We start from the raw sequence: 10,410 nt of genomic DNA on the forward strand, positions 1-10,410 counted from the left end.
TTCATTCAACTGAAAAAATGTTCTCATTTTGCTTAATTCTAGCTTGGTGTCCTATTATTATAACATCTTATGATTAGTTTAGGAATTGGCTGAATATTACAATTCATATTTAAGATACTTATATATAGTGCAGCGTATCTAAGCACTCTGATTTTTAATCTACCCAATTCAGGATTCAGAGCCGAAGAGGTCAATAGGAAGAAAAAAAACAATTTTCTATAAATGTTAAAGATCGTGCAGTGTGTTGAGAGCTGCCACATAAATAATTTAATATTGAATATTACTATGGTCAAGTTTACTTTTCCTTAATTGTCATTGAAAAGTCATTGGATCAAAAAAAAAAATGACAGTATTCATTATTTTCTTCTTGCTTGCATTAGAACTGGAATACATAAAAATAAATTTTTTTGTTATATTCCTTGCAAAAGATATTCTACAATTTTGAATAAAAAATTGAGATTGAAAAGAAAATCGCATGAAGGGAATAACTATTTATTTCACAGTGAATATTGTGTTACAATTTTTATATCCACTTTTTTTTCATGCAAGAAATTGTTATTTTTGTTTCATAAATGCAAATTCTCTGGCATAATAATTTGACATTCAAAATTATTGAAGAAAGTTCAGTATATCCTAGTTTATAAGTCAACTTTTTAATTTACGAATTTTTTATTTTACGAAAATCAAGCGATTGACTTACTGGCAATAAGTTGGACATGACTAAGACTGACTAAATAAATTTTTTTTTTAATGTTAGAAATTTTCAAATTTAGTTTTTTTCAGTGGTTGAATTATACACCTACCTGAGATACCAGAAATTTGCTATCTGTTAATCAAAAATGCGGGGTCGACTAATACACTGAGATACATGGTATTCATTAAAGAAATATAACAGTTTAAAAAAAATTATGAAAAAAAAACTGATAAAAATAAACATAATCACATAATATAAGTAACATAAATTAAAGTGGATACAACTGTAATTTGAAAAATAAAATAAATATTTAATGATTATCAACATGCTTAATACTATTTGATATAAAAGAGTTTCCTAAATAAAAAATTTCATAATATAAAAATATACATTAAAGGGCATTTATTTAAAACATTTCAAATAAAAGCAATACTATTATATTAAATAATCTATAGCTATTTTAATTTGTACAAAAAGGTAAAACTCAACAAATTTATTGATACTTTTAAAATAATACATGTGAATAAAAACATCTCATTATGATTATAATACAACTATGATATATATATATATATAAAAGATATCTTACACAGAATTTATAGAAAATTGTATTTATAAAAGAATTAAATATTATTTCCAGACTATAGCCTTCTTTTCTTTCAAGCGTCTATCCTGAAGTTCTTTGAAATGTGAAATAAGTTCATCAAAATTTATAAAAGAAGGAGGTTTACGATCTTCTTTTGATCTACAAAAATAAAAATAAAATTAAATGATTGAAGATGGAATAGCAATTGAAAAGGGTAAGAGTAAAATCAAAGAAAACTGAATCTCATTTATTATTGATTGCAATAGAGTTGTCATGCCATTAATAAGCATTATATATTTGAAAATTATTTCATCTTAATCCTGTATAATCATTTTATGAATGAATGATAACTTCCATTGAAACTTTTTCTCAGTTACACACTTGTAACATAAATAAGTATTCTAATTATAGATTTGAAATGCAAAATAAATATTAATTAATGTGATATAATTGTTCTTAATGAGCACTGAAGGCCAGTGTTTATAAACATAATATGAAATGCATATTAAGTTTTATCTTTCATTAAATAATGTTAAACTATTCTTTTTTATAGTAATTGACTGGATTTTTGATAAATAGATAAATAATGGTCCCTCCTTGTGATGAGTGGTGACTATGTTTTTCCACTTCTAATCTGAATTAACTATCGTTATTTTTACACTTTGATTTTGAATGACGTAATTAATAGAAAATTATATTTCCTAGCTCAGGTTCTTCGTGTGATGGGTTGAAAAGCTTTTATTGTTAACATGTTTGTTCAAAGACTTGGCAGGATTATAATTGGTCCATATTTACAGCGGAATAAAGCATTAAATAAGTGAAAATTTTGTAGGAAAAATACTTTTAGTGATATTTTAGTTAATTTACAAAAAATCAGCTTTACGATATTTAGAAACATAAGAAAACTGTTTACAAAGTACATTCTTTTATTATAAACAGGCTAATTTAAAGACATGCATAAAAATATCAGAAATGATTTACAAATGTAAAAATAAATGTATCAATGAAATTAAATAAAGATTTGGAATGAAAGTGATCATTATATCGCAGTTTAATATATTGTAATCTAAGTTATGAAAAAATTAACATTTACCTACAATAAAATAATATTCAAACAAATGAAATTATAATAAAACTAAGAACATAATAATAGTTAACTTTTAAAGATTGAATTACTTTAAAATACTATTTATCTGAGAAAAATTATTTTGACTGTAAAAAAAAAAAAATGAAAAGTTTAATAAATAAAGTAACTATTTTTTTGCTATTGCATAGATTTTTTAATAAATAAATTTACTAACTTTGACTTTAATGGAGGCATGAGTTGAACGTTTGGTACACAAGCCAGCCTGTTTTTCAGAGTATGGAATGCATCACTTTGAGGTAGTAGCATTAGAAGACCATAAAGACTCTTTACTAAATAAGGATTTTGCTGTGCATCTAGTAACTGTAATCTCATAACTGAATAAAACAAAAAAATGTAGTTACTAAAAACTACAATCATAGTTTTCAATGCATAATTAAAAATTATTCACAAAAATAGAATATATTTTGAAAATATTTATTAACTGAAATGTAATTGTACTTAATTTAATATAGTTATTATAGTAAGTTATTTCGAAAATTGACATCACTATGACATAATATATTTATTCCACCTATGGATGATTTCATAGTGATTGACATTACATTTTGAAAAAATTTCTTATTTTTAAACTTTTATTTACTGATATATATTTAATAATTTTTTTAAAAATTATATGAAATGTTTTTTAGTAGCCTAATAGTATTATGCACATAAGAAAAAAGTAAGAGAAATAAATTTTTTATTTAGTTTAAAAATATAAAATGTAACTGACATTACATAGAAAGAATAGGAGTAAAGCCTCATGTTTTTATTTTGAAATTCTCCTTCTATAAGCAATAATGGAATTGATTTTTTAAACTTATTTTAAAAAAAAGTTAAATTAACAAGAACATTGCAAGTACACATGAAATGACAAATAAAAACTGAGAAAAAGCTCTGGTGGCTGAGGTTACAAATATATTAAAACTTTAATAAAATTTTTTATTATCATTAAAAAATACTTCAAAAACGATTTTATACCTAAAATAGTTAATAAAAAACGAAGAAATTTTTTAATGGAGAGACGCTATCTAATGTTTATTGTTTTGTTATGTTGTCCTTCATATCATGGAATTGTCCTTATATGTAATGCAAATAATAACAATTTTGAATCAGAATGTATGAATTTTAATTTTATATGAATATATATTTATATGAATTTTAATTTTAAATAAGACTATCTGTCTAATACTTAATGCTTACCGTTTCAGGGATTTTGAAAAACTTTACAGAAATTGAGGATTTAAAAGCATAACAATTCTGATAAATTTAATTGCATGATACAACGAATAACACTAACAAGCATAAAATTTGCACTAGGTCCAAAACAATTAAAATTTTGGGTGAAAAGTAAAATATAAAAAATAAGAAAAATAACTTTTGTAACAAAAAAATATGAAATATTTATAATCAATTTCTAGCAATTATTATAATCGTAAAGGGAATAAAATAGAATATGAAACTTACAAGTAAAAATTGGTGATTCTATGAGCTGCACTAATTTATCAATCTCTGTTAAAAAATCAACTGTTACTTCAATATCACCACTGTTTATAAGGTTAAGATTAATTTATACACATTTTTAATAAGCATACATTGAAAAAAATGTTAAATTTTTATAATTAAATTTGTTTAAGTCATATTATTTTTATGTATAAGTATTAGTTAACATTATTTCTATTTATAATTTTAAAATCATACCCCAAAATCGGAAAATGAACAATAGTTTCTCATCAACTTTCAACGTTATCTTCAGTATTTCAGCTACATAAAAACTACCTCGTCAAAATTTTTTATTTCAAAAACTTATTATTTCACAATAAGATAAGAATACTTATAGAAATATAGGTTAATCATAATTATAATTGATGTATTTAAAAATCTATAGAGAAAAAATTGAAGAACAAAACTCAACTGAATTTTATCAGGCTATGTTTACTATTTAAAGCATAAAAAAAATAGTTAATAGTTAAGTTTTTTTCTCCAGTGATCAAAATGGCTATGTAAGTCAATTTGTAAGGTAAAATATAAATAGTAAGTACTTAAACAAACATTTTTTTCAAGTTAGATGTTACAAACATTATGTCAGATGTTACAAGAGCATATTATATTACTAACTTCTTTATCAGGATGGTATAGTCAAAAGATTAAGGTCCTGATATGTGACATGGAAAGTAACAAGTTCATGTTCTGAAACCAAAGAAAAATTTAGTGCTCACTCAAACCAGGGCGAGGATTTTATTTCTTCTAGGAAACTGTACGGAATGGCAAAAACTAAAAATAACCTACTTATTGTTTACCAATAAGTATTAAAACAAGCTTAAATTTTATAAATTAAAGTTTCAATTCTCGAATATAATTTTTTTAAAAAATAAATATTTTCATAAATTTTAGATGCATACAAAATTTTAAAATCTATATGTCATATTAGTTATGAGTCATACAAAAAATTTTAAATCTATATAACAACATTAACATATTAAATCTACATATTATTTAAGAGTCAGTTTGAGTATTCATATTTAACACTACTTGATTATGATTATAAAAATATTTAAATATTTGATTCTTTTTTTTTTTTAAAAAAAAAAGAGTTTCTTCCACTTGGGTTAAAAAAATCTATTTGTTCTGCCGTGGTTTTTTGCATGGTTTCTCTCCTTCAGAAGTTTATGCTTCTAAGTAACTGAAGCAGCTAATTGCCATAGAGCGAATAATTTAATTATTGAAGCAGGTAAGAATTATATTTAAGGAATAACAAAATTCAAATACATTGCCTTAACAGAAAAATCTGTGTCTGACATTATACAGTTCAGGTCTGATATAATTGCTGAAATGTTCAATGTTAGTCAAAAATTCATTTGTGAATGTAAATGCAATGGCTATAACAAAATTTTAAATTTTTGCATTTGTTGCACCTATTTTACCACCGAAAATGTTTTACTACCTGTAGTACTTTGTCGCTTAAAAAAAAAAAAAAAACATTGAATTTTTTAAATGTTGAAAATCAGACTTTTGGTTGAAATAGTACTTTAAAATAATTTTCTTAATTTAAAATTAATTTTCTTATACTGGCTAACACAGGTACTATTAAAGTTATTATTTAAATAATGTTGAAGAATGGTGTTATCAAACTTGTCAACCTCAAATTCGAAAAGCCTGAGACTTACTGTGACAGTAGCATAGTACTACCTAAGCTGAGTAAGCTAAGCTATAATAAAAATATAAACAAATAAATTCACATTCCTTATATTAAATTTATTTAGGTAGCTTTTTTATCCTTAAAAATTGAAAAATATTAAATTAAACTATTGTTTTAAAATAGACTGACTGGGAGAATTAAAATTTTTTAAAAATGTTTTGTAAAAGCTTTTACGATTTCTTTTTTTTTTTTGGTTTCTCTTCCATGTTAACAAATTCTTCAAATTTAACAAAATATAGACTTATGTATAGATTTTTTTGGATTAGGCTGAATATTCCCTCATTGGTTGCATCAGTATAGGAAATGGTTAATTACTGAAGTATGTTTAATTTGGCCAACACATTGGCATTACACACACAGAGGCATTAATTTTTCTGCTACAGACTTTACATTAAATAAAAAAATTTTGAAATGTATTTTCAGAGTAAAGCAAAAAAACTTGAGTTTATAGAATATTAAGAGACAAGTGTTATCATATTTTCATGAAACTTCGACTTACACAGAAAAACTATCAACAAAAAACTTGGTGCTTGAAAAAGTAAGAATTGAATTATTATTTAAATTAGCTATTTTAGTATGAATTAACACATAATTTTAAAAAGAGAAATTCTCCGCAATATGGTTGTTTGTTGATACCATTTTCTGGTTTATCCACAGACATAATTTATCAAGTTTATCAATAATGTTTGAGAAAAAAAAAAAGGATAAACCAAAGTTGAGCAACTACAAAATCATTGATCTGAAAGAAAGTTTTGGGGGCTGCATGCAAAGTGAGCATGAACCTGCCAATTCATACATTTATTCGATGAAAAAAATATCCTGGGAATATACATGGGTGGCCTTATTTCCTGAGATTGGATACAAAAGCCTGAGAGCAGGCAGGTCTGTGTCACTCTACTCTTATAAATACAGCAAAGATACATTTTATTCTTTCGGTACTAAAATCAGCTTTTATATGCACCACATCTTAATTTTAATAACATTTAAAAGGATACAAAAGCTGTAAAAGATCACAGGCATGTTTGTAAGTTTGAGCTAAAAGACACAAAGATACAGTGGCAACTGGACTATGGCACCAAGAGAGGTACAGGCACTTAAATAATGACCAGCTACTCTATTTAAATACAAAAAAAGCAATATTATATACATACATATATATATAAAAGACAAACTCAGAGTAAAAAGTTAATATTTTTACAATTATAAGTAGGATAGCAAAAATAATTTCCTACTTAGAATAAGAAATAAGGTAACTTAAATAGTCAACAAAAAGAAATAATCATGTTTCATATGGTTTTAGTAATAAACAAAGAGAGAGAAATAATATTTCCAAGTATAAGCAAATTTTAGTTAGCAGAGATCTACTAATCCCAGTAGCCATGGCACTTAAAAAAATTGTTGAGTAATGCTTTAGTAAAATTTGTTATGCTTTTAGTTTTAAATCTGAATAATTTTGTAAATACAATTTTTTTCTTGTATATTAGTTGCATTTTTTCAGAGTGGTGTGTGCTTTAAAAATACATACAATACTTCTGATCAATTCATTTATTTACAGACAATATAACATTAAAAATACAAAAAACTCAATGCAAATCTGAATAATTTATTTTCAAATAACTAGTGTTATAATTCATTTTGTGATTCAAACAGTAAATTGAATTAAAAAAATATTTCATAAATTTATAAATTATACTATACAAGTGTTAAGCATACAAATTTTATAAGCAATTGTTTTTGTAAATTTCATTCTAGATTAATAATTTACTAATAGTGCAAGCAAAACAAAGCAGAAATTCTAGAGTAGGTAATAGAGTAAATTAATTTTTAATTCTGCATAATATTCAAGAGCAATCTTAATAAAACTTAAAAATAAAACCAAGGATTAAAGCTGATTACAAAATATCAGAGTAACTATATAAAAAATAGTAAATTATTTACCTCTGTTTTCAGCTCTTTTAATTGGTTTCTAAGCTCAAAAAGTTCTGTGGAGGTTAGAAGGATGTTATTTAAGGTATGAACCATATGACATGAAAAACGAGAATCGTTGTAAATGACTAGAATTTCAGATAAAGTGAGATAGATTTCTTCAGCATTCAATAATATGCAGAGCTGCCTATAAAGATATTAATTCAAAATATGAATGTGGAATCATTAGTCTTTTATTAAATGATTTCATGTGATCTCAAATAATATTTGATTTCATTACAAAAAATGTTGACAAATATGCCACCTAAGACAAAAATAATTTTTAACACTGAAGACTTTGTACATGCCAATTTAACATTAGCATTGAAAGAAAACAATCATTCAAAATAATACTAATCTTGTTATAAATAATAAGGTTACATCTTTAATTAATCCTAAACAATAAGGTTCATTACGGTATAGTTTACATCAGTGGTTACACATAGCAAAACTACCGTAAATGTTACTTTTTTTTTCTTCAATGTTTGCAGTATTCTACTTTTTTTTTAAAAAAAGTGGCCGATTAAGCAGTGCAACAAAAAAAAAATAAATAAATAAATAATAATAATAAAAAAACAGTAGTTTGTAGTGATTTCTAGCATCTACTTTTAAAATTAGTTTAGTAAAGAATCACTTTTAGTTTAGTAATGAATCACTTTTTTTTGAATATGATTGGTACAAATCATTGCAGGTTTGTCAATAACGTAAGGAGAACATTCCTGTGATTGTGCATTAATAAAAACATGTACACTAGCCCTTATCACTTTAGCCACACCTTCAAATGCGAACGCACATTCAAGAAACATTGATGTTATTTCAATTTAAGGGATTATATTTTCAGTAATTTTTGATGTATTTCATTTCTTAGGGGAAACAAAAGAGCATTAAACACTTAAAAAAATGCAAATATCTGATTATTTCTTAAACAAAATATTCACTGCCGAGAAGGTAGGCCCTTTTCATTGGATGTTGTAGGTTAAAGGAATAAAATCCTATAAAATGGTTTAGAATAACAAACTTGTTCATGTAAATATGGATAAATATTTCTTAATAATTCTTCAAGTTCATATGAGCCAATTTTTTATTCAAAACAATTTTAAACAAGAGTTAAAATTAAGTTTTTCAGTGAAGTTTATCTCCTAAAAGTAGTCAAATGGTAACTACATTTTAAAATAAGTTTGAAGTCACTACAGTTAAAAAAAGGAGTTGTAGGTGAAATTAATTACATTTCTAATAGACCAGTAGATAACAATAAAAATAATGTAGTTTTTCAAACCACTGATTGTAACTATATATATGTTATCTTAAACCCCATTATTGATTAATTTTCAAAAGTAATATCACTTAAATGAACCTAATATTACATTTTATCAACCAAAATATTTAAATTAATTACATTAAACTATTATACATAAATTAAATTATAAAAATAAAATATAATAGATAAGTGTTAAAAGCTGTTTATGTAAGTGAAATTTCGATCAAAAATAAATAAATAAAACTTGAATAAGTTTATGCAATTGTAATAATTTGTTTCATAGAAAAAAGACAGTTTTTTACCTAATAATAAATGGGCATTTGGTTTCAAATAATTGATTATTAGTATTGAATAAATGCAAGAGAGACATCATAAAACTAGTGAAATAACTATTGAGATTAGCAGGTGCTTTCAGTTTTAATTCTTTCATCAAGTAACTCGAGGCAACATTTTCTAAACCACAATGGTATTTCATTCCAGCTGATGACTTTGATATTTCAGCTAAAACTTCAAGATCTAAAAGAACTACCTAAATAAAAAATAAATAATTGCAAAAATTGAAATTACAATTTAATAAAATATAGTAACTTGTTGCATTGGACTTAACTAAGAAATTAGATGTTATTGTTGCTCACAAAGATAGAACAGTAGCTCTAAATACATAAAGAAACCGGTTTTTTTGAAATAGGAAAGACTACATCTGAAATCTCAAAAAAAGCCGGCACTAACACTTAAAGGGTAAAGTAGTATTTATGCTATATTAGCAGTTACTTGAGATCATACAATATTCTTACATGTAATATAGTTTTTAGTGAGCAAAAAATATCTTTCAATTGAAGGAAATGATTAAGTTCTTAAGATTTATCAAACAAAGTTAATAAAATATTCTAAAAATTTTAAATTAAGAAAAAACTAAATGTAAATATAATTTAAAAAAGTAATGGAATGCTCGATTTTATTAGTTTAATTAAGTACCCTATAAATTTAATAGAAATTCAACCAATTTATAAAATAATTTTAATGAACAAGAAATACTTTTTAATTAAAAGGAATGATTAAGTTCAACAGCTTTGCCAAAAATTGTTAGAAAGATATTTCAAATTTTTCCTACCTCATCAGAGGGATCAGATAAGGTTTGAAGAAGAACAGGAAATATATCTTCAACGTACATGAATAACTGCAAAATAAAAAGACATAGTATTATTTCCATTTTTTAATTATCAAATTTTATAATACCTAATGAATTTAAAACTGGTGATATTTGCAAAATGACAAATATTTTGGTGAAGAAAATTGCTAATAAACATTTATTCCTTACTGTTTGATCAATTAAAATAACACAAGTACACTCATTTTATAGAGTTCTAAAAAGTTTTATTGTGTATATATATATATATATATATAATATTATGTATGTATATATAATATTATATATAATATACACTTTTCTTTAATTTAAACTTTACTCGAAATAAAAAAAAGTATTATAATTTTTATTGTATCATTTCTAATATTTGGCGGCACATTTTAAGAATTTGGCGTCACACAAAAGTGCCGCGGCACAGTGGTTGAGAATCACTGC

At 24.3% G+C, this 10,410-nt stretch overlaps 1 protein-coding gene across 2 annotated transcripts in view; it reads right to left on the reverse strand.

Annotated features, from left to right (window-relative positions):
• Positions 1 to 249: 249 nt before the first annotated feature.
• LOC107447968 (protein VAC14 homolog) overlaps positions 250 to 10,410 on the reverse strand; it is a 20,649-nt gene continuing 10,488 nt past the window's right edge. The window contains exons 10-17 of one of the 2 annotated variants that reach the window (XM_071182208.1): positions 9,940 to 10,005; positions 9,131 to 9,357; positions 7,544 to 7,718; positions 6,601 to 6,719; positions 3,874 to 3,953; positions 2,582 to 2,741; positions 1,284 to 1,439; positions 250 to 382 (exon numbers count right to left, since the gene is read on the reverse strand). In XM_071182208.1, the coding sequence (XP_071038309.1) occupies positions 1,325 to 1,439; positions 2,582 to 2,741; positions 3,874 to 3,953; positions 6,601 to 6,719; positions 7,544 to 7,718; positions 9,131 to 9,357; positions 9,940 to 10,005 (942 nt within the window). In that variant the 3' untranslated portion in view covers positions 250 to 382; positions 1,284 to 1,324. Of the gene's footprint in view, positions 383 to 1,260; positions 1,440 to 2,581; positions 2,742 to 3,873; positions 3,954 to 6,600; positions 6,720 to 7,543; positions 7,719 to 9,130; positions 9,358 to 9,939; positions 10,006 to 10,410 lie in introns of those variants that run through there. The other variant, XM_016063024.3, reaches the window with a different exon arrangement.

The sequence above is a fragment of the Parasteatoda tepidariorum genome, chromosome 1, assembly GCF_043381705.1.
Source record: "Parasteatoda tepidariorum isolate YZ-2023 chromosome 1, CAS_Ptep_4.0, whole genome shotgun sequence".
Classification (NCBI taxonomy): domain Eukaryota; kingdom Metazoa; phylum Arthropoda; class Arachnida; order Araneae; family Theridiidae; genus Parasteatoda; species Parasteatoda tepidariorum.